General features: G+C 44.6%; 1 protein-coding gene and 1 long non-coding RNA gene across 10 annotated transcripts in view; one reads left to right on the top strand and one right to left on the bottom strand.

Moving 5' to 3' along the window:
- The window catches only part of PRDM1 (PR/SET domain 1), a 112,589-nt gene that overhangs the window by 71,763 nt on the left and 16,116 nt on the right, over positions 1-24,710 (top strand). For 3 of the 9 annotated variants that reach the window (XM_019287818.3, XM_019287809.3, XM_019287814.3), the window contains 2 exons: positions 17,620-17,868; positions 24,434-24,553. In XM_019287818.3, the coding sequence (XP_019143363.2) occupies positions 17,686-17,868; positions 24,434-24,553 (303 nt within the window). In that variant the 5' untranslated portion in view covers positions 17,620-17,685. Of the gene's footprint in view, positions 1-7,501; positions 7,639-15,965; positions 16,113-16,697; positions 17,363-17,586; positions 17,869-21,570; positions 21,655-23,826; positions 23,848-24,433; positions 24,554-24,710 lie in introns of those variants that run through there. The other 6 variants (XM_019287825.3, XM_039569591.1, XM_010403423.4 and 3 more) reach the window with 6 other exon arrangements.
- On the bottom strand, positions 10,850-16,693 carry LOC120411739. Its single transcript, XR_005604244.1, has 2 exons — positions 16,042-16,693; positions 10,850-12,213 (listed from the first exon to the last, which is right to left on the bottom strand). It is a non-coding gene; the product is annotated as an uncharacterized LOC120411739 (long non-coding RNA).

The raw sequence follows: 24,710 nt of genomic DNA, 5'->3' as shown, positions 1-24,710 counted from the left end.
TGGCACATGTGCCAGACACAAACATTTGCATTTACTGTTGGTTTAAGGACCTCCATGCTTTTATTCATCTGGAAACTGCGCGTTTTTTCCTTTTATTTTTTTTTCCTCAGCCTAAGTTAAGGTGGCAGAGGCTAACTTAAAATATAGTCTTTCCTTTCACAAATTAGAAATTCTGAGAAGGTGCTCAAATTACTCGAGGTATAGACCAACCACCTCTACTAACATGTTCTGGTTATAGATCTTAATAGGTTTTTGCAAGACCAAAGTAGTTAGGTAAAGAAGTGTTTTTTAAAATAACATAAGTCCACATGACAGCATATAAAAGTCAAATGACAGAGCAATTCCTGGGTTATTGTTACAAAACTAACCTTTCAAATGAGCTCCTAAAATGTTCTGTGGGTTGGAGTTTCACTTACGGAATTTACTTTTAAGCCACTTTCTCCAAGTTTAAATCTGTCTACAGAAAACTTCAAAAACATTTTTGTTGTTGTTGTTAGGAAAAGAGAGAAAGAAAAACAGCATGCTTTTTTTTCTCTGTGTTAAACCAAGTGCTTTTAAAATGTATCACCCTATACCTGACTGGAATTAAAAAAAACCGAAACAAAACTTTCAGAAACTGGGCATTGGTTTTCTTCGACAGCACAAAAGCCCCCGTGCCAACATTTAGAACTGCAACACATCAACTGCTCTTATAGCTCATACTTTATTCTCTGCATCAAAGCTCTGGTGGGGGGAGTAAAAACAGAGAGTGAGAGAGCGAAAGAGTCAAGCTCTTCAGAGCCTCTAATGACGCGTGCCAAACACGTGGAAGGTAAATCCCCTAATTCAGTCTATTCTTTCAGCATTCCCTGGCGGATGGCCAAGCTAAATATTTCTGCTGGATAAAAAATGCACCCTCCTATGCGGCACTTTCTTAACAGGATGGCTCTCCAGCTTTAGCGGAGGGGGCTTCTCTGGGGGAAAGCCAACATGTGTGTTCTCTTATCTATTTATTTATTTTATTAAAAAGGGGCTTTATGGGCTGTGATTGGATTAACTTAGTGAACCCTGGAGGAAGAGGAAAAACAAATTGGGAAGCTGGTTTAGCACCCCCACCTTTTTGTCATCTTCTTTTGGGATTTCCTGGCTGGCTGCCACCTTGAGCCTGTTGAATGTTCTTTAGATCAATCAATTAAAAAGGCTTTAATATTTGGGTGATTGGAACGCAACATATGGGCTGCTGGTGCGGATGTCATGTGGTGCGTGGAGTTAATTGAAATGATTAATAGAGGTGTTAGTTTCTTCAAGACTAATTGAAGAAAGAATATAATTGGAAGCATAGCCTAACCATTATTGTTGACTTTTTTTTAACATATTGTGTCCCTTAAACACTTGTACATGTTTATAAACATGCAGATGGACTTTGTTTAGATGTCTTCGATGTGGTGATTTGCAAAATCACATCAACTCTACAAAAGTCAAATTTATTTTTATGTAAATTAATCAGAAAAAAAATTCCTTGTGCCTTGCCTGTTTTCAGTAACCAGTATGTACACTGAATTTCTGGTAACTGTTTGTCTTTACTTCCTTGCCAGACTTAAACCAATTGATTCATCCTCATCATTATCTGTGGGGTCAGAGCATTTATCCACAGAAACTGATCAGGAGCCTCCGAAGGTCTGTTAGTGCCCTCTTTTCTCTGCACAGTGAGTTGTGCAAATGTGAAAATGTGCCAGGTATTTCAGGGAAATAGCATCTCTATTGTACTGCCCCACACCTTGTCAGTTTGACCATATTTCAAAGGGATCCAGTTATAAATATATCAAGGACTGGCAGAAATCTGGATTTGACAGTCAGAAAGAAATATCAAGTTAGAGAAATTCAGAAGATTTAACTGAGATTTAACTCTTTTGGCCTCTCCGCCTTCTTTAAGAATAATAACTTTTTTTTTCAGGAGTAGTCACTTGGGAATTTCTATTAAAATTGTTAAACTGTTGTGAAATACAAGATGAAAGCAATGAACTGGCTGCAGAGGACATCTGGCAGCAAGGAGAGGGTATGAAGGATGTGTCTCTGAAAGTCATCCTGCTGCATAGGCCGGCTCTCAGGGTAGAAATGGGGAAACAGAAAACATGACAATCTCTGGTCTGCCCAAGCACTGCGTGAGGAGGAGCAGTGTCGCGTCCTGCTCACTGCTGGGCTGTGGTTACAAGTGCCGTAGCAAACTTTCAGATGGGGATTTCTTAAAACTGAAGGCAATGGCTTAAATGACTTACGAATCTGCTAGAGGGCTAGTGTTTACTTGTGGGAGAAGAAAATCAGGCAAGATGGCAATGAAGTGTTGATCTCAAAGGTAAGTCAGTTCAGATTTAGGACACATAAGCTACACTTAGAAGTGCATTTTTTTCACACCAGCTTTCTTTTTGCCTCCTTTTGGTAATAGGGGAAATGCTTATGCATAATTTTAATGTTCTGGAAAAGAACCATCTTCCTGGAAAGGACACACATATTTTCTCTATTTGTTTTCCTTTGCACATGTGGTGCAGCTTATGCATGTGTGTACCTTTTTCGGTAGTGAGAAAGTTTATTCTGCAGCCCAGAATAAACTGAGCAGAGAAGTGATAGATAAGTTTAGAGGGGGTTTGTTTTTGGCTTAGAAGGAAAGAGTATAGGATGGTTTTAATATTTTAGAGTCTTCCCACACAGATTTCCAGTGATGCTTTGAAGGCAACTGTGCGTCTGCAAAGACTTTGAGCCTCCCCGGAAGATGTGGCCTGTCTTGCGTACAGATCTGAGCAAAGCGTTTGTAGAAAGGAAGTGGCTGTCCTGTACTGGGGGCTGAGAGGAAGGGAAGACATTAGGTCTGATTGCAAGCTTCCCTTACTCCCCGTTGCCTGATTTGTGTGCACGTAGTGCTAATAATTTTAGATGAGAGGATATGCTGGACAGACTGGTGCAAATTAATCTTTCAAAAAAATTTTTCTATTATTCGGTGATGAGATTAGTCATTCAGGGATCTGGTTTTATTACAGCAAGCTACTGCAATCACCTAGTCACTTGTTTATATTTCTAATCTTACCAGTGATGAAAAATAGGAGTCTCAGCATTCCATTGCCTGCATTGCCCATTAGGATTTAGTACAAGAAAAGGAGAAATTTGTATAAACTTGCTGGAATAGGAGCATCCTCTCTGTCTCTATCAAACCTTGCCATGTTGTATAGTAAATAAAATTCTAGTGCTCTGGCCTGGGTCACTGAAAAAGGGTTTAAATCTATGCACATGCTTTGTATGTGGCTTGTATCTGATGGCAATATTCTCATTCTCATACAAATGAGAATGTTCAATAACATCCCCCTAAAATAAATCTCAGGGAACTGATATCTAGTAGCCTGCTAGCATCACCGGTTGCTAAGACAGACAATTTGCATTGGGAGATCTCACTTTTAGGTTCTCATAAATCTACCAAATTCTTAATGTGTGGCTCAGGTGTTTCTTGCATTTTCCTTTCCTGTGGATGCATTTTCCCCCAAAATCTATTCCGTCATTTCCAAGAATTTGGCTGTGACAAAAATTGTATTGCTAACATTAGGAGTGTGATGAGTTTTCTGTTGAAAAGTAATCTCCACCATCTTTTGAAGCACAAGTTTGAATGACAGGTTCAGTGGCTTGGGGGAAGGGCAGCGTATGTGGCAGGGGAGGGTGGTGACTGGCATTGTCTGGGGTGCTCGAATGCCATCCCCTCTGCCAGGAGCACTTCCCAGTTAATGGATCTCCACATGTGCTTCATTTGCACTGGGTCTCTGTCAGAACAAGACCAGAACACACTCTGGTCCTGTCCCTACCTCCATCTCTGACTCCCATGCCCAGGAGAATTGCTTTTGAGCTAGAAGCCAGCCTAGAGGATTGGCAGAGCAGCCCTCCCAGGAGCTGCAGGAGGGCATCATGGTCCCATCAATGGGCTAACACTTTTAGGCCTAGAATGAAACACCAGAACCAAGAGCAGAGGGAGTGCATGTTCAGCACATGCTCATTGCAAACCATCCTGAGGCCAGAGAGTCATCAAAAGGGACTGTTTTTGAAAGCCTACGGACAAGAGCTGAACCTGGAGGGGATTATGAAGGAGGAGAGACTATGCCTGGAGATCAGCAGTGTCAGGGAAGAGGGAAACTGAGAGTAAGGTTAGTACAAGACCAAGGGATTTATCTTTATGGGTTATTGTGGACGAAGACAAGCAAGCTCGGTGTTAAAAGCGGGTGGGATGTAAGCCAGCTCTGATCCAAAAGCTGCCTGGCTGCATTAGCATGGTGCTAAGCCCAAGCTAATATATCCGGCTTCTCACCAGGGCTTATTAGCTCGGGCTCACTGCCATACTAACATAGTGACAGGAGTTCCAGTTGGCCTGACACCATGTCTGCTCAATGTGTGAACTGAGCTCAGGGCAACATGCCTGCACAGGAGCACCAGGAGATGCCTGGAGACTTGACGGCACCACACTGATGAGGAGGCTGTGGAGGCCAGGTCTCCTGGTCAGCAGGCAGGGGCACATGGGGATGCAGAGCTTGCCATGTTTGCTTAAAGTAGGACAGGAAAGAAGTGCAGTGCAGATGAGGAACCAGGAGGGACTGAAACTGGCTTGATGAGAAGACTTGGCACACAGGAGCCTGGGTGTGGGAGTGGTAGATGTGAGTGACTGGAAAGGGAAACTACAAGAGGGGTCAGGAGGAACAAGCTGAGGACTTGCTGGGCAAGGAAACCAATCAGAAGTCTGAGTCGAGCACTGGAAGAGGAAGAAAAAACTCCACACCACACCTGGCATGAAATCAAGATGCCTGAAAGCAGTCATTCCTCTGCTGCCAGACTGTCACCTGATGAAACCCACCAACAGAAGTGTCCTATCCCTTACAATGCTTGTGCTGACCTTGCCAAAAACAAGCATATGGTTGCTTTGAGCCGGGTCTGCCAGCGTCCCTGTGGAGGTCTGCCTATGGCAGATCAGAATACCTCAGCTCCATTCTTGATCTGTGTAGGCATCAGAGTAGTGCTAGGTCATGAGATCTCTGCTTTTTCTATTTGCAGTTTCAAAAATCAGCATAAAAACTATAGAAAAACCTTACTAAAATTGCAAATTCAAGTTCTCCAGTGTTTAAGGTTGTTTGCCTAACTCCAATTTGATCCTCTTATGCATTATGATACAGTCTTTAATTACTCATTTAATTACTGTTAACTGGCTACTTGCCTCATTCAGGCATACGACAGGCTTGCTAGGGGAGATGAATTGGGGTGGTGTAATAAAATGTTATCTTTCAGACACCTCTTCCCGCCATCCCATTTGCTGCTGCGTAAGGAAGCAAGGCAGCCATGGTAGGAAGAAGTGCTACTCTTCTCTGAGCAGGTGAGCTCTGCTCTGAAGAGCTACGTATTATTCTTACCTGAATAGGATTCTGAACAAGATTCATGCCAATTCACCTCAGCAAAGCCTTTTGCAGGTGGGCAATAATTTTGACATCTTTCTGGGTGCCTGATGTGAAGCCCTGCAAAATATAGAGCCATCACAGATGCCAGGAAGAGAAATGCTTTGAACATAGAAAATAATGCACTGTTCTGAGTCAATCGGCTGCTCTGCATCCCAAAATTAATGTATGCTTTTGATGTTAATGTCATTGTGTCTCCATACCCCTTCTGCAGAGCGAGAATAGCAATAATACCTTCATCAACATATGGGGGAGGTATTGTGAAAATCAGATTAGTCATTATTTGATGTTTGCGAAGTGTTCAAGTGCTGCTGTTCTGATGAGCAAAGCGGAAAAATACAAGACAAAATTGGTTGTCTTCATTTGAATGGTCTGTGGTTAAAGTAAGGCACTGGGCCTTTCAAGGAGAAAGGAGAGAGAAAAAATCTGGAAAACAGCTCTTCTAGTCAGCACTCTTCTTTCTAAACGCCGAATGAGGTGGAGAAAAAGATGGTGCATCTTACGCCAGGACTGCAGAACTGAGTTTCTGTACACAATCCTAGATCTCCTGGCATCTCCTACCAACTGAAAGAATGCCTGAGTTTGCACCATAATAGGTCTCCATTTACCGACATTTTGGAATATTTGTCTCACTGTAAAACTTGGGGGTTTTAATGTGCGTCTGTTGTCTTGCAAATCTGATGGTTGGCTGTAGGTTTTTACAGAACTTTGACTCAGCTTCAGGGAAGGAGGAATGAAGAAGCAGAAGAGTGAACTTCTGGAAGCTGAAACCCTCCTTTCCCTAGGTTTGAGCAATCTGTGCTGTTATGAAACCTTTTGAAATCTCATTTGCTGATGTCTTTCTGACCCCCCAAATTATTCTTGTGTAAATGTTGACACCCAGCAGAGATGAAATCATTGACTTGAGAAAACACAACCAGCTTATCAGAAACTGCACAATTCCAACAATATACTAGCAACACCAGCCTTTCTTCTTCCTTTCTTTTTTGTCTTATTTTTTTTCAATTGTTTGTGGTTAGTTGGCAGATGGTATTGTGAATCAGACTGTATGTAACTGAGGGAACAGAATGGTTTTTTCAGTTCACGTAAACCCAAATCCATGTCACAAATCAAACTCGTTTTATTTTCAGGTCTTTTGTGTGCTTATGATTTTGGTATGTTTACTCATTTCATGTTGATAGTTTTAATTACACACTCACAGAATGTATAAGCAGAGCAAGAACTAGATATGTTTTCCAACTGAATTCAGGCTGTCTGTAAATTTTCTCTGTGTGTTGTACCCATAGCTCACTGAAATCAAAGGACATCAAAGTTTCTCCACTAACCACCTGAAATCAGTTAGTCCTCAATTGGTTCTTTTTATGATCCCGACACTAAAGTTGTGTGATTTGTTTGCTGAAGGAAAGTGATTTAAAAGTGGACAGACAAAACCATCAGAAAAATGTTGAGGCTTTGGTCTCCTGTATCATGCTGTTAGACACCAGGCAGGGCAAAAGGAACAATTGCAATCCATTTATTCATGGCCAACTGTAAAGCCAGAAGATGCATTAAAACTTGACTTTACACCTTGGAGGTTTAGGATCACGACGTAACTCCATAAAGAAAAATCTTTACACGGAGTTTGCTGTGCATAGGAGAAGGGAGCTGCCCTCTAGCAAACTAGGAAAAAAATCAAAATAGTCTTGTTGGTTAAAAGCATCAATTTTGAGTTCTGCTGTTCAGATGCGAGTTTTGGTGTTTTATGTTTCAAATTAAAGGCGTGGCTGAATGTTCATTATCCCTATGATAAAAGCAGTAGAAATAGGTGCAAAATGGCCCTTGTGCAATGCTGTAATTTACCTTTATTTTAAACTGGCTTACGCATCTTAATACATTATGACAATCAGAATTATCAGGCCACCAGGCGGAGAGGAGTTTGTTTTGTTAATTGCTCTTGTTAAGCCTAATTACAGAACGGGGTGGAGTGGATGTGAGGGGAGGGAGGAATCTGCTAGCAAGAGGAAATTCTAAAATCCTCGGAGCAGTTCCAGGCAGTGTGTGTTGGGGAGCAAGAGTGCGGGTGTGGTGTGGTGTGCATGAGCATGCGTGTATGTGTGTGTGAGAGTGAATGACAGACTTTCCATATGGACTAAAACCCTGAGGTGCATCAGCTGGAGGTGGGGAACCTGTGCTGTGTGGACATGTGAAGGTACAGCTGAACAAAGAACTGTGCTGTAGTTTTCTTTATGAACTAAAGCCTTTTTTTTTTGAGGGGGACGGGGGGGGGGGTGGGCGATGAAGATGCACATTACTTACTTTGCTGTTAATCTTTGAGGTTTGCATCAGATTGAGTGTTAAAATGGTGTGCTGATATGCTGCACCATTCTTTGATGTTACAGGTTGCCACGTAGCTGTGGGTTGGTATCCTAAAGCCCTTTGAAACGTTTTCCTTCTTCCCAGTGATTGTAGCAGGAATGTGCGGTGCACAGACTGTGTTACTGGTTTATACTCTCCAATTGAAAGCATACATCCAAAGAGCCCTTCTGCCCTGCATTATTCCAGTTTGTTTATGTGCCCCACATTACGCTGTTGGCGAATTACTGTGCCTGACCTGCATTGTCAGCCCCCTCCATTGCCTCGGGAGCCTCCGGCACAGAAGTTTCTGATAAGGCAGTTTTGAACAAGCCAGACACCAAGTGAATGATTCTGTAACAAATCTGTGCTCTTCTCCGGGGTATGTTACCTGACTTGTTTGCTGCCAAGGTGGTTTTATTGGTTTGGCTACTGGGTGGAGGGAGGAGACTGGAACAGCACACAAGTCACGTTTTTGTTTTGCTTAATTATAACGTACACTTTTAATAAAACCTTTTAGTGCCGTGAATTAAATGTCATTGCAATCCTGCACAAGAAGAAAAATGTTACTGCTATTGTAGCTGACAGCTGAGTGGTTAGATGGCCAGTGTGAGTCTGAGGCTCAGAAGCCTTTACTTTGCTGGCTGGAGATACTGCTGGGTAAATGTGTTTACTTTTTCCTTAGTATTTATACTAGTTAATGTGTCGCACTAGATAAATCTACTTCCTGAGTCCATCTTTCAGCTTGCTCTCTTCCCTCCCAGTTGACAAATGGTCTGAGTTTGACACCGTTTTATCAGTTGAGCCCCTGCTGGGTGCTGCTTGCCCACTTGTTTCTGCTTTATCGTGAAAAGTGAATTATCTGCAATATTTTGCTATCATCTAACTAGCAGTTGGCAGGCTTTCCTATATGAACTGATTTAGATTTCAGCAAGGGGAGGCTGTTGTCTTTCTCTGCAAAGCCCTGTTGTTGCTCTCCAGGAAAACAAAAGATCCCGGAGCTTTCTGCACCGCAATCTGCTGCTGTCCCACTTTCAAGGAGGTGTTTTGTTTGTTGCAGCAGCTTCCTATCTTAAAATGATAAATTGAGCAGACGTGTGCTGCTTTAAACCACTGTCTCCAGGGCTTTGTGTTCACTTAGGATAAAATACATTATTTTGTGGTAGGCTCTGGTGTGATTTAAACTTGGTTTAAAGATTACAGAGCAAAAGGAAAAGCATCAACATCTTCAGCAGTGGTAGTTTGATGAGGAATCACTGTCAGAAGAAGAACTCTACTGACTTAACCTCAAGTGGGTTGCAAATGCATTAGGGATTCATTAATATTAATAGTAGAATAGACATTTCCTGCTTTCGTTTGACATCTTCTAAGCTATTTTTTTTTTTAAGAGCAACTTGAAGTGCAGTTTTAACACTTATTCAAGTTACTACAAGGATGATAAGCTAAAGTTAAACAGAAGGAGACCTCTGAGTGTGTGGGATTGGTCTCTAGGAGTCCTGGAATTTGGTGCTGTGCTTTAGAGAAAGATAGTGGTAAACTCTCGGGTGAGACTTTCAGGGCAGTTTGCAAAATGGGTCCGTTAGGTACGACTGCAACCAGAATAAACTGTTGTCACAAGAAATTGTTCTATGAGGGTGACAAGAAGGTCACTTTCAAAATGACATGTAAAGGGTAATAACTGTGTAGATTTCTAAGGTGGACACAGTAGTGGCTTGTCCATAAGTTCAGGGATGAAAAAAAAAATCCAAACCTTTCTTGAGTCTCCAAATACTTTGCGAGGTTGGCTGAACAGCTCCGTTTGAAAAATAAAAAGATCCAAGGTAATTTTTACTTGCTTTCAATCTTCTAAATCCTGTGATGCACATTTTCATGCTTCTGCTCTGTCGCCAGCAGGCTTTCAAGATTTATTCAAGGGGAAAAAAAAAAAAAGAAATTTGACAAAATCACCAAATATCTTTTGAGATATAAAAAAACCCCAAGAACTTTGTTAGGACCAGGAGGGAATTGTAATTGTAATGATCGTTTTTCAGCATCCTGCATATCACAATTTCACCCACTGAGCCCTTTAAGTAAGAACTTGTGACAGTGGCATGAGACAGGGGGCTTGCTTTTTATAGAAAACACAGCTAGGAGTCCCAGTTCGTAAAATGTCAAAAGAAAACAGGTAATCCCCCACAAAGCACCTAGTCTGGCAAGTCTAGTGATGCAGCAGCTACAAATGCAGAAGTACACATGAGTTTGGCAGCTCTTACTGATAGGGCAATTTGAATTGTCAGTGTGCGTCTGCTCTACTTGTTGAGCCTAATGAAAAGTACAGTTTAATCACTGGTGTGCCAAATTGACCATGATTAGCTGTTATTGCAGATTAGCGCATTGTCTGGGGCTCCAGAATTATTGATCCGGGTGCTGTGCTCTGGTGTTTTCTGTGCCCTCTATCGTAACCTCTTCTTAATGCTTAGGGCAGAGAAGCAGGAAAGGAGAGTAGGAGGGAAGAAGTCCAGATGGGAAGAAAACAGGTCCTGAAAAGACCACATAGGAACTAGGTCAGGTACTCTGGAGATTAAAGAAGCATGCTTCATCCCTGGACGCAGGAGGCAGGGACAAGTAGCATACAATTACGAGGAATTAGAACGGCAACAAGTAGTGCAGATTTATCAGCTTTAATTGTCTATTGTCAGGACAGAGCCCTTCTTGTAGATCAGGCGCTGCCAATGCTTTAATACCTCTAATGGACTCTCTATTGTGGGATTATCTCTCCTAAGGACAATGTATTTCTTAAAACTAGTTGTTTTGGGAGAGGGAGGAAAAAAAAGAAGAAAAAAAGAAAAGAAGTAGCTGCAGCCCTCGGGTTTTTGTTGGTTTTTTTTTTTTTTCCTCCCTCTCTGGTTTGTCACATTTGCAGGAAGTAGCTGAGAGCCCAGTGTTGCTCTTCTGTCAGCAGCGCTATTCCTTCAGGGGAACTGATAGATACCTATTGAACATTAACCCCCTTTGCTCCACCTTCCCCAACGAGCTCCTCCAGAAACAATAGCTGGTTGATAAAGAGCAGATAAGCAAGGACACCCGGCTTAAGAATCTCTCTGCTATCTTTATTTTAAAAGCTTTCCTGGGTTTTGCAAAGTAAACATTACAACATTTAAAGAAGGATAAGGTGTCAACTATTTAATGAGAAGTTGTGTTTAATAGCACAGGAATTCTTCCCTCCCCCAGCCAACACGCAGGTATGAAAAGACTGTTATTTCACCACCCTGGGATAGGAGAGGTGGAGAAATGACAACTGCACTCTTAGAAGCTTAAAAAGTGGTTCTTCAGACCAACCCTACCAGATTCCCTAATCAACTCTAAACATACAGTCACTATTTTGAATCCTTTGGTCCTCAATGCACGGTAGTCACACTGCTGGCTCTGTGATAATCTGTGGGTAAATATTTTCATTTCCACCACATGCACTTTGTCATGGTGTGTAGCTGTTGTTTTTGTTAATCTGTTTTGAAATGCACTCTGTGGCCAGCTTTTTGTCTGAGAAAAGTGGCATAGTTCCACCCATGGATCTTGCCTTCCTTCTGCTGTGTTCATCAGCTCCAGGAGACCAGGCGGCCCGGAGAGTATCTGGCATCAAAACTGAACTGTGCAGGAGCACACTCTGAAGTTTCACCATTGGTCATATCACTGTATCTTACCAGGCAAGCTGAGGTGAAAATACCCCAAAAAGTGTAATGACTGCCAAGTTGGGAACAGACATGAAAGTTGAAATAATACAATTCATTCTGAGGTGACTTCATTATTTCAGCTTGTTGTGAGCTTGTTATGGGACTGATGTCTGAAGTATTCACAGGACTGAGCCTTCTAATATATGTATACCATCCCATCCCTCCTCCATGACAATCTGGAAATCAGCCTATTTTAAATGAAAATTTTCCAAAGCACATTCTTTTTTCAGTCCTCTTGTCACCAGTAAGGTTGGAAAGTAGTTGGAATGGGCTGGCCTGTTGTCATTTGTGTTTCCTCAGACTCAGTTACAATAGACAGAACATTCAAAAGTCCAAGGCTAGGATGTGAAAGGTTGAATTTGTACTCAGATTTTCCCGTCCAATATAAGCTTGTGTTGGTAGAAACATGCAAAGACTATAAAAGTGTTCTTGTATGGGTTCTTGACTGTCCTCCCAAGACCACCATTGCTCAGAAGTGTGATGGGAAGGCTGACAGTAGCCAAGAAGGGAACATCGTGGTCCACCTTCTCACAAAGCCTTCTTGCTGTCCTGATAGCAGGCCCAGGTAGCCTTGACTCCTTCTCCTCAAACTCAAGGCTCAACAAGAGGAAAAGGCTGAAGCTTAGTTCTCACTTCTGTGTGCTGTGAGAATGTTTTTATTCCATTGGAGGAGAATTGTTTTGGCTTATTCATATGTCATCTGAGTAGTATTTTAATAAGGCCTAGTGGGAAACAAAAAGGGATATGGCATTTTAGTTTGACTCCTTTTTTCTCTTTTTAAGGAAAATTTCTTGAGAGGATAAAACAACAGAAACCAAAAGTGATGTTAAGGCTTGCACTAGGCAGTAGCTGAGAGTGCAGCCAAAAGATCTGCTCTTGGTATTGCAGAGCAGAGACAAAAATAAACGTTTGGCATTTGGAAGTGCTACGAGGCAATGACCAGGGTGCTCTGTAATTAAAGGCAGTCCCTGAAAGCTGCATGTGTTAATTCAAAAGCCTTCTGGCTATAGCACACACCACCCCAAATGCCCTTGCAAAAACCTTCTTGTAGATTCAAGTGCAATTTTAATTTCTCTCCTTATAGGCAATACCAGCTGAAGTTGTCTAGGCCATACAAAGCCTCTGAGATCATATCTGAACCCCATAGGCAGTGTTTTGCAAAGGTCAGGCCAGTCTGAAGGAAGATGGCTGTAACTTTTCCTGTTGCCCAGTCACTAAAGTGTGCTGGGTGTCTCTCTTTCCCTTGAATCTGACAGCAACCACGTTTTCAAAAACATGGCCCCAAAACATGAGTGCATATCAGAACTTGAAAGCAAAGCAAGTTCTTCTTAGAGTTTGATTTCTCAGTTGGCTTTTAAAAGACGTGCAGTTGTGCAACTACATCATGTACCTTCTCCAAGTAATGACCACAACTGGTCCCCAAATGTTTACCAGCACAAGGATGCCTACATGCAGGAAGTGGGAAATGGGGGTGGGTCTGATAGTTACTCTTGATGTGGTCAATCTGCCACTGACCTTGTTTGGGGAAGGGGAGGATGTGAAAATGAGACTCTCCTTTAATCTCTTGTGTGCATTTTATCTCCCCTCCAACTTTTAAAAGAAATTTCATCTATTAGAGCCAGCTCCCTTCCCTCCTTCTTCCCCTTACAATTACAGCAGGCCCAGGGAGAACAGCAGCAGTGGCAGCTGAGGCTGAGTTGCACAGGCTTGTTGTTGAGCTGAAGTGGTGATAGCATCAAAGGAAATGGATGGGGATTTCTGAGATCAGAGCTGTTAGGGCCATTCATGATTTGTTGCCAGGCTGAAAGCTGCTGCAGAGAGAGCTGCCTGAGAAATGCTGATTAATACAGTAATTGAGGTTTTCTATGAGCGAGAAGGAAAAAATTAAAATATGACTAAAAATGTTCTTTTTGAAATGAACAACATTTTGAAATTGCACATTCCAGACAATAGCAGCTACTGGTACAAATGATTTCTATAAAAGAGCAGAAAACTTCTGGTTGAACACGGCGTCTTTTTATGTTTCTCTCTTAAGGAGGAAGGTCAGAAGGTCAGTCTATATATTTCTTTAATGGCAGAGTTTCCTTTGTGATTCTTACTTTAGTACACATTCTTAACAATTTGTTTCTGTCTCTTTTTCTTGATAAACTTAGTTTTATTCCAGATCAGGCACTGTTAGGCTGGATCTGCACATCAGCAAAACTCCTTCTCCTGCACTAAGGTAGTTCTGGGCTCAGCTTCACTGAGACACCTGGAACTAATTTCAGGATAGCCTCAGAGCGTGCCACAGAGTTATTTGAAGTCCATAGGCTTCGTAGGCTGTACTCACCTCCCCAGGCTCCAGGGATAGAGCCGCACTGACCTGGGATATTGGCATCCTCCTGATGAATATTTCACTTCATCTGATGTGATCTAATCTAATCTCTGCTTCCACTTGTTTTCCAGTCCAAAAGCATTCTCAGTTCCTTGAAAAGCAGATTTGCCTTTTTCCCTGCTCTCCTTCACATTAAGAAGATCAGTCCCTGAAGGAAACACACCAACCCTTTCTTCTCGTCCCCATCCCCCCCCCCTTTTTTTTTTTTTTGTTTTTCTTTCAAGCTAACAGGGAAGTGAAAAGCTCTGAAACAGCTGCCTCTCGGAGTGAGACTATTTTTCGGTAAAATAATCACCTTCAGTATGACTACATTGTTTTTCTGTTCTATGCAGTGTGACTCAGCATCAGTTAATTAACCCAATCAAGTAGGCTGGATTTCTCTCCTTTAATGAATGGTTCTTCCTACTTCAGAGCCTTCCTAGACCTCATTTTGGATGTGCCTCGGTTTTACAGGGTATATCCAATTACATTTATATCCTTCAGCCCCAGTGCTCAGGCCACCTCTCTTGTGGAATTACACTGTGGTGGCAGTTAAGGCAGGACACTCACTTGCCAGCAGTTGCCCTACTTAGGTCTGCTGCCACGAGCCCTCCCGCGTTAGCGCATACGGAAGGTCTTTACACAGATATGCTATTCTCAGCATCGCAGGCCGAAAATGGCAAGTAATCCTTTCCACACGTCTTTTTATCAGTGGGAGGAGAAGCAGGTTAAGGGAAAGGGGTTTGTGTACGCCTGTCAGAGAGACAGACAGGCACCCGATTGCATAAACCTGCTTCCCACCCCCCCCCCCCGCCACTTCTCCCTTTTTCCTGTGAAGAAATATGTAACACTGAGATCACCCTAGAATATAAGTGCATGTAGATTTAGAAGAAGAATGTGAAACTAGCTGCCACATAAAGTGCCAGGCAACTGATGAGAAATACACTTGCAGACGTGTGAGAAGAAGGAAAAGTAGTAGAGTTGCCTCACAGTGAAGCAGCTAGCATTTGCACTGGGCTGTGGATGGCTATAAATGGAATTGTGCATCACCGTTCCTCTGAGCCCGAGGACGCCTCGCTGAAGAGACAGGACCACTGAAGGAAGTAAGGCATCTGGTTGTTTTGTAATGAGAAGCAGGAATGCTCTTAATAATAAACAAACAGGACATTGTATGCCATCATCACAGGATGTCCTTCCTTCAGCCAACATGCTGGCTTGGATCGGAGGAAAAAAATTGGGCGCCGGGATCTGCTGATTGGTCTACCAACTCTCCTTCCATCAGCAGTGTGTTCCTGGATGGCTGCTCACACATTGGCCCATCCACGATCCGTGCTCGTTTTCCTACCGCACTGCAAAAGGGGCATCGGGTTTGGAAACGCCGTGTGCCATGTCCTGCTGCTGTGAGCTTCCCTGATGTTACCAAGGGAAAGGGGGAAGGTTTTGTTTAAGGGAAGAAACAGAAATGTTTTTCCCAGTTCCTCTCACAGGCGCTGATTAGAAAGAGACTTGGGAAAGGGATAAAATCAAAACTCTGAAACCTCCAAATTTGTCATCTCAAGTAAAGTACTATGATTGTTGAGGTTTGGGACCAAGCACTTTGAATTGAGTTTTAATCAGTATTCAGGAACTTGGAAATAATTTTAGTTAGTATTTTTTATAAAGTTCTATCAAGTCAAACTGCGTAAGAACGAAAGCGGTCATATATTGAACTCCGGAGCTTAAAAATAGCACGGAAAACAGATTTCTAGTAAAAACTGCCTCAGGTGCGCTCTCCGCGAAGCGCCGCGGTGCCCGCCCACCCAGCAGATCCAGGCGGCGGGGCAGCGCCGCAGCTCTCCCAGCTGACGCACGGGGCCGAAAGGGAGGGAAAAAAATTAAAATAATAACAGTGATGTAAAAAACCCAACGCGGGTGGGCTGGGCGGGGCAGGGTCCGCAGGTAGGGCCCCACCTCCCGCGCTGTGAGAGGGGCTGGCAGAGGGAGGGAGGGGCTGGTGCGTGAGCGCGGGCGAGCGGCGGGCGGGCCGGGGCGAGCGGAGCGCGCGGCTGTGGCAGGCGGCCCCCCAGCGTTCCCCAGCGGCAAGAGCAGCAGCACCTGTGACAGCCGGGGGAGGGAGGAGCGGGAGGGGAGCGGCGGCTGGAGGTGTGAGTCAGTCTCCCGGGGACCCCGGCCGCTGGAAGGAAGGAGAAATGCTTACTCTGTAGAGATGAGCCAGGTTTGCCGCCGCCGGTGGGCTTCGGTGTGGAAACGCGCGCGGACTCTGCCCCGGTAAGGAGCGCGATGCCGTCCCCTCTTTCACTCCTGTCTCCACCTCCCCGGCTCCTGCTTCTCGCCCGCCCCGGCGCCCGCGGGACGAAGCAAAAGTTTCCTCGTCGCCTCTCCCGGATCGGGAGCGCTGCCCTGATCGGCATTAACCCTTTCGCTGCGCCGCGCAGCTGTCACACCCCCACCCCCGGCCTGAGTTTCGCTGTTCGTCCCCTCTCCCCCTTCAACGCCGAGGGTCCGGCACTGTCGCACTGCTCGCCTCGACCGCGGTCAGGACGGGGCGCGGGGCTGGTCCCGAGGCGGCGGCGGTCGCAGGGGAGCTGTGTCTTGCCGCGACCCCCGCCTCAGCCTCTTCGGGTGGCTCGGTTGTGCCTCCCGGGAGGGTCGGTCCCGGAGGGGTGCTGGGGGTCTCCCCCGAACACACAGTCGCTTAGCCCTTAATCTCTTTCTCGGAAGATCGTGCGCTTTCAGTCTTCGTGTTTCGTTTTTCCCGGAGGAGGGGTGTGAATTTCATAGTAGCTGCGTATCCAAAAAGGAAAAATGAAGGGATTTTACGCCGGATTGAGCGTCATTCTCAACTACCGGCATAGGCACAGATTTTGGTTCCTCATGAGCGTTATGGAAAGAGCGTGACCCTAATACCTGTTCGAGGATAGGTTTGATAACAGTGCTTCTGTCCTGAACAGACAGAGGGGCTGAAGGACTTGCTGGAATTGTCCTGCTAGGCTCATATCCACTGCTTTGAGATACTAATTCTAGGAGGTACCATCAAAATCAAAAGGGATAGATCAACTTTTTTAAAAAATATTTTATTTCCCCTGCTTCTTTTCTGGTTTGACCCCCAAGAACACATTTCAGTGCTTTGTGCAGGGCTGCTGCTGCTACAGTGATGCTGGCAGGATGTCGGCTTTCTCAGCCTTCCATGCCAAAGGATAAGGGGACGTCAGGAGGAGGCGGGGGGGCCAGGTTGTTTTGAAAGTTGTTTGTGTGTTGAAAGCCGGTGGGAAAGTTCAGGCTTCCCCATTTGGAAGAGGCAAGGCTGGGTTCCGCTCTTCCAACATGCGCTTTCCATTTTTAGCTTCATTCAGACGCAGACAGCAGTTCCTTTCCTCTTCCTCTCCTTGTTTGTGTGACACTTTTCTGAGGCAGCTTTTCCACAGGCGACTAAGTGGTCTTGCGGCCATGACCCCACATTTTCTTCAGCACGGAATATTCTTTTCTCTCTGAAGCATTAAGGAAAGGGTCTGAAAAAGGTAAAGTTGTTGTCACAGCCTAGGGATTTTCTCCTCTTTGTTTTTGTTCCCTCATTACTACCGAGGCTGGCATTTTAAAGTGCTGCTTCAGTCAGAGCAGCTTCGTTTACACTGCTTTTTGGCTATTACTCAACTGTACCAACTATCCTGCATACGCTTTTAAAGTGTCACAGACTACTGTATTAGTCACACTGTATCAACGGAAACCACAACACTGAAGGACAATGAGGATTAAAGGCTGTTTTCTTTTTTTCCAGGCTGCTACACAGTGTAGCTCGGACGCTGTGAGTTTCAAGAATCTGGTGAAAGGGAGAGAGTGGACAATGAAAATGGACATGGAGGATGCTGACATGACTCTGTGGACAGAGGCTGATTTTGAAGAGAAGTGCACATATATTGTAAATGATCACCCGCTGGATCCCAGTGCCGATGGAGGCACCCTAACTCAGGCAGAGGCTTCCTTGCCAAGGAACTTGACTTTCAAATATGCATCTAACTGCAAAGAGGTAAGCGGCAGTGCTCTGGGGAAGGTTGGAGTCAGACAAGCCAAATCACAGCGCTTTGGAAAGCGTGTGCTCACCCTGTCTTTGATTCTTTAGCATACACACACACACACCCTACCAACAACAACAAATGCTGCCTGCTGGCTTTTAATATGGGACCCTAATAACACTTTTAAGAATCTGTGTGCTGGTCATCTGTTGTGTAATATTTCCACTGAAAATTGCAGCCAACCTATCCCTGAAACTGCTTCTGTACCAATTCGCAAACAGTTAAATTTTCACACAATTTGAACAGCATCTGAATAAGCGTATTTAAACTGTGGGGTAGTTCTTTGTGCCAATTTCTAGGCTGCTGTTTGCCAGGACCATTCATTGCCTCTGGCTCAGAGATTAAAGTGCCTCGGTTGTCCAATAAATAGCTTTAAAAAAGTAAAGGGAAAAAAAAACAAAAACAAATTCCTGGAAATGTGTTTAATTATTTCTTTTTGTTTTCCCTTTGGTTATGAAATTGCTTTATTCTTTTCGTGAGCTTGTTGTATTCCCGACTTCCTAAATTCTTAAAAACTCTCTGGCATGTCGGTTAAGGAAGTAATGGTAGAACTGTAGCAAGCTTGACAGAAGGGCGGCCGTAGCTTAAATTAACTTTTGTTTATCTGGGACAGTATCTTCACTGGTAGCTAGCTGTGCGAGTCTGTCCTATCCTTGTCCCTGGAGTGGGTACATTCTTTGTTGTTGTTTCAGAAGGGCTGGAAAGAAATGAGCCCGGATGAGCAATTTGGTTTTGTGTTTACTCCTTCGTATAGAGTAGCTATTATAGCTAGGTGTGATGTTCGGTAGTGTAACAACCCAGGGGACAACCCTTCATTTCTCCCTGTGCTGAGACTTGTGGTATAGCAACTATTACCTGTGCTTCTGCTTTGGCTAAGCATACTGACCACAGAGCTGAAAAGAAGAGGTACACTCATCCATGCCTATCAAATATTTCCTTCCAGAGCAGGTACTTGTTTAATCCTGTGCACAGAAGTAGGGCCAGACCCCCAGCTGAAGGGTGTTGACACCACAGAATTTAGCTTGGCAGTGCCTAATAGAGTGCCAAGTAGGTTTGGTAAGAGGTTAAAGCTAAATTCTCCTTAAAGTCACTCTTCTCTTCCCATCTGCCCTGCCCTGCCAAACTTTGGCAGAGAAAGGTCATGCTCCAGAAAAAAAGTGTGAAACCTGGTTCTGTGTTATTGCATTGTTAGATAGGTCTTAGTTTGGCGTGAAGAGGGAAATAAAGCTGTGACTCTGCCATGGAATACAGGAGGATTTCTTGGTTGAAGGATGAGCTTACAGTGTGACAGCTCCGGTCAGTCCTTGGCAGCCGGCTGATGACTGATTGGCTGCTGAGGCTGCTTGCTCTCTCTGCCCCTGTCGAGTCCTGCTGCTGCGGCTGGAGACATCCAAAGAGCTTTCAAAATTTCCAACACTGTGTTTGGAAATACCGAGGTGTAATTTCCTTATTCTCTAGTTCAGGTCAGTGAATCAGGAGGATTGCTGCCATCTCTGTATAAGAGGTGGGGGGAGAGAGAAGTTGTTGAAAGATTTCTGGTTCTTCCTTGTAAATGTGACCCGTGCAGCTCCCTGCTAGTGGGAGTCTGAATATAGGACATCCTCCTTTTGTTCTCCAAAGCTCCCCCCGGTCTTTCATTTGTGCTGAATTGCACCTACCCTTAGGAGCAATAGGAGCTTTTAAACCCTGACTCTCTTTAAGGTAGCTCTGAAAAAAAGGGCAGATATGTGCTCTTTTGCCCACCTTCTGTGAAGGCTACACTCTGGTGAATGTATGGACAGGTCTCTCATTTGCTGCTAATCCACAGGGTGAAGTAGCTGTAAATGGCATGATCTGCTTGTGTGCTAGCAACTTCTGACATGAAACACTATTTTTTTTCTGTTTGCCTTCTGAGTGTGATTTTGTTTAGTGGCGTCAGGACTGGGTACATGTATTGCTTTTGCAAGTTGCTGTTTGTGGGTCAGTGAGGGAGCCTGATTCTGGTTTTGACCTCCTGGAAAACCACTGGAGTCCTGACAGCTCGGTAGGGTGGGTTTTTATCACTTGCAAAAGGATGAGGTAAGAGTTCGGGGGATGCATGCGTGCGTGTTTGCCAGTGGGTTTCAGATGTGAGCTGTCTTCATTGTTAACTTTGGGGAGAGCTGTGGCTTCATCTGGTTGAGTTTTAAATGCTGAGTCAGTTTATTGTCAAAAAAACATATATATCGCTTGTGAAATGCTGATACTGTCATGATTAGATCATGAAATCCTGGTGCTGTCACAATTAGTATTGTATCTCCGGCAGGAGCAGGAAAAGTACTGCATGCCTGCTTAGGAGGGAGGAAGTATGGCCACAGCTATTTGGGGAGTGCTGCTTTTTCTGTATCTTCCCTTGCATGCTTTATGGAGCTCCTCTTTAAAGGTTTATGCAATTTGCAAGGGAGCCCGTGACACGTCATCATACTCTTGTTTATTCTTGGATCTTGATCAGGGACTTTTCTGAAGAACACATTTTTTGTTGTGAGTTCACAGAATGTGTCAGCATTTTAAAAAATTAATTACTACTGCTCATAACATTTTAGGCTGTTAGATTTACATAAAGTCATTTATTTATTTCTATGTGTGAATTATTTATCCTTTCCCCCAGTTTTGGCAATTGTCAAAAAATGATGAAATGTGGTGTCAGGCTTATGCTTAGAAGGCCATATGTGAATGATCTTTTCATGCAGACATTTAAAAACATTTTTTTCAGTAATCTTCCCTTTGGTCTTGGTGTTTAAAGCTCAAACAGCCCTTCTTGATATAAAGTGACAGTTACTCTGCTGTCTTGACTATTACTAGTGTCTCATCCTGGTCCGTGAGCTTCGGCAGAGGAAAACATATCTTGGCAAAACACCCATTACTGTTGCATATATCTGTTAAGGCCATTTATTAGAGACAGACCCTGAATCAGTGATTTTGGTGAAAGCAGTGATTTTGAGCTGTTACGAACTGTGCCTCAGTGACCTCAGACACTTGCTCTCCCCTATTGCTTTTATTTATTTTTTGTGCGGTCACCGAGGACGCCATCTGAAAGCATTCTGTTTTGTGGCATCACTTTTAGAAAACTGGTTACTGAACAAAGGGGTAAAAACTACATAACTGTAGAACTAATAGCTAAAAAAAAATTTAAATCAATGTTATTCCAGGACACACGATGGCCCGCCCTGTTTGTGTGTGGAGAATACTGTTGTTTTAATGAAGCCAATAAGAATTTGTTCGGTGTTTTGGTTTTCTAAAGCAGTTTAGTGGTCCCATTGCAAAATACCCTCCCCTTGCAGAATTAGCAGGAGTCGTTGTTTACTTCAGTGCCCTCTCCCCAAACAAAGATGCAGGAGCGTTGATCTTCCAAAGCTCCGTCTCAGATCAAACTGGGACCGGAGCCCATCCGCCACATGCCCAGGGGCCGCGGGCAGGCCGGGGTGTGCTGACCGGGCCTGGAGGGCCCCAGGCGTGCCCGGCCCCCGGCGCCGCATTAGGACCCTGGTCAGTTCCAGGGCCGCCGTCCCGGGCTGCCGCCGGGCCCGCGCTCCCCCCGCCGGGCCGCCCCGCCGGCGGCCGCGCTGTCCCCGCCGGCGCGCCCGAGCGCCGCTCGCAGCCGGCCCCGCTCGGGCAGGGGCAGCGGGCTCCGGCTGACGCCGGGCTGCACCTTCCTGCTGGAAATGCTGTTGCACTGAGAGGAGGGACGCGGCGGAGTGCCGGGAGCTTTGAAAGGAGAGGGGGTAAGCGCCTGTGGAGAGAACTAGCGGGGGCAGCAGTGGCTGCCGTGCGGCGCGGTGCGGGCCCCGCAGGCAGCGCCCGGGCGGCGGCGGCAGCAGAAGGGCTCCGCTTCTGGGGAGCGCCCGCGCCGGGCTCCCCGCGGCTCCCGGGAAGGGCTCCGCGCCGAGCGGAGCGGCGCGCTGGAGGACACCTGGCGGACAGAGCTCCGAAGTGCCGCTCTGGCACAGCCCTCCGGCAGCCGGGGGCGGCTCACCCCCGCTCCGGACCCGGAGCTGCGCCGCTGTCCTACCGGCCAGCCCTCGGCAGCTCCCTGCTTCCTTCTCTTAAGCCGCCCCCGCTAAAGCTGCGGCGGGGCAGGAGCCCCTTTTGGCTGCGGCAGGGGGGTTGCCGGCAGTCTGGAGCCAGGCTGCCTTGGCACTGCTGGCACCCTTCTGCTGGCAGGTGCCCCCTCCTCGACCTCATCAGCTGAGCTTGTGAGGGAACAGTGGAGGCCGAGAATTGCTGACCAGAGAGCTACCGTCAGCTAAAAGTCGTCTGGACAGCTTTATAGCCTGGTTTAGCAAAGCTTCAGCGTTGGCACACACAGATGTGCAGAACCTCTTCTGCCAAATTCTGATGGGTACAGGGTGAGAAATCATCTTTGCTTCTCCCCTGGCATAGCTGAATACAAATGCTGTCTGTAAGGTGGATATCAAAAAGTATCTGCTGTGTCAGAGACTGTTTCAAGTTGACTAGTTCAAGGAGTGATTTCTAGAGATTCTGAGAATTTCATTAGTCGTTTTAATTAGGGCCAAGATATTTTTAAAACCATGAAAAATCTCAAGCTATCATGCAGTAAAACTGGTAGGGTGTGCTTGTAGCTTGGTTGTGAACTTTTCTTGAGAGGGCAGATGGATGTAAATGAAGATATATAAGGAAAATGAGAAGAACATCTGCCTTTTTCAGCTCTCTATGAGACATGTATAAGCAAGACAAAAATAAAACTGAGCCACTGAGCTTGTTTCAGCATATGGTAGGTATAGGAAAATTTCTGGAAGTCCCTCTTCTCTCTCTTCAGTCCAGATGCACAGATCAATGAAGCATTTAACTACCTCTCCTGTTGATGTTTTAATTTTTTTTCTTTGTAGTGTGCTGAAAACACATGTTAAAATGCAAACGAGTACAAACAGCCACCACATACACCCACCAATCTGCTTCCAGGTGATTTCTTGAATTCATGGCTGTTATTTGTCCCCTTTATTTTGACATTTAACATGAAATTATGCTAGGTGTTCATTTTTTACTGGGAGTTTTAATCTTGACCAGTACACAGGCAAGGATTTATGTCTGCCTCTTCACTTACACATTAAGGATCGTACAATGTAAGAAAATGTAGCATGAGAAAATCAGAAGGCTTAGCTCATTTGTGAAGTGCTGTCTACGTACAGTCCAGGGTTTTTACCACCCTTTGCTGAGAAGGACTGTTAAAAGAAATAGAAAAGCTCACTGAAGTGAGCTATCTGTAGATTCTGATGAGTGCTAATCTGCTTTGGTAAGGACATCGATTCCTTGTGGGGTACAGACAACAGTAATCCCAGCTCTCAGTCTTCCTCAACTACTGCTGGTGTTCCTGTCTTGTTCTGAAATCCTGGCAAGCAAAAAGACAAGTGGCAAGATGTGTGAAGGGGATAAGTTTAATACATTTTGCCATGACAGTTTATAATACATTTGGTTATAATACCAAATTAATGGGCTTTTTACCTTCTTTTTTTTCCCCACCATCTGAGCAGCAGGATCAATCTTGCAAAGGCTTGGGGTTTTTGGTTTACAAAATTGTTGGGTTTCTAACATTGTTTGGATACATTAAATTTAAGAAAATCGGTGAGAAGCAGAGAGACAAAACCAATAACTCAGCAGTGTTTTGCAAAGGGTTACTCCAAGGCACGTTCTTCTGAATAATGATGAATTGCTTCCTGATTTGTGGTCAGTGACTTTTTTTGGTATAATTACTGTCAAGAAGGAAGCTGAACAACCAGAGTACATTTCTTAGACCTAGCATAGTGGAGCATTTTCTACAAAACCCTTACACCTTTTTTGACCAAACCCACTTGATATATGTTACCGGAACTGATGATTCCTTTTTATACAAGAAGGTGACCTGTGAGTACATGTCCCAGAGTCACTTCATATTCTGTTTAGTATGCCACTGTATGCTGGTAAGAGAACTGAAGGTTGTCTTTTTTTTTTTTTTTTTTTTTTTTTTTTTTTTTGTGTGTGTGTTCTCCTTTTAGCTACTTTAGGGCAGCTATAGACTGAAGAATGGAGGGGGGTGGAGGGTGGTTTCATTTTGATCTGGAGGAGCAGTCATTCCAGTTTCTAACTTATTAGAAAAGCAAGCTCTGTAGCAGTGAAGTGATTGATAGATACTGCATATTTTTGTTTGCTGGAACTAGACTTTTGGGGGTTGCCTTTGATAGGAAAAATAACTTCTGAAGATATTTGACAGTCTCTGTACATTTTGCTTACTGTTTCTTCTTGTAAATGTATTTCCAAAAAGCACATTTTTAAGGTGGTATTCATCATTAACTTCCATATGGCCTAGGAAAATGTTAGTACCTAACAAAGCTGGTTGTATTGTAACCGACACGATTGTTCATTTATTTATTTCTGTTTTGCTGACCTGTCACAAAAAAATTCTTCCACTGATTGCTTTACCGTGTTACATTTGGGGGACAGGGGAGAAGAGGGAGACTTCTCATTTTCTACTGGCAATGGACTGATCCTGTGCTGCTCTTCTCGTAGGTCACTGGAGTTATAAGCAAAGAGTACATCCCAAAAGGAACACGCTTTGGACCCCTGGTAGGAGAGATCTATACCAGTGATACGGTTCCCAAGAATGCGAACAGAAAATACTTTTGGCGGGTAAGCAGGAAAAAGCATCACCACGTTGTTGCAGTAAGCAGATCACTAAATGAGTACGGCTGAGAAGCTGGGTCACTTCCTGCTGCATGATGCAGGGAACAACCTCTGTATGTGGCCAGGCACAAACAGGGCCAGTGGGTGAATTAAGCCGAGTAAA

The sequence above is a fragment of the Corvus cornix genome, chromosome 3 (assembly GCF_000738735.6).
Source record: "Corvus cornix cornix isolate S_Up_H32 chromosome 3, ASM73873v5, whole genome shotgun sequence".
NCBI lineage: Eukaryota > Metazoa > Chordata > Aves > Passeriformes > Corvidae > Corvus > Corvus cornix.
This window is presented reverse-complemented; position numbering and strand designations above follow the sequence as displayed.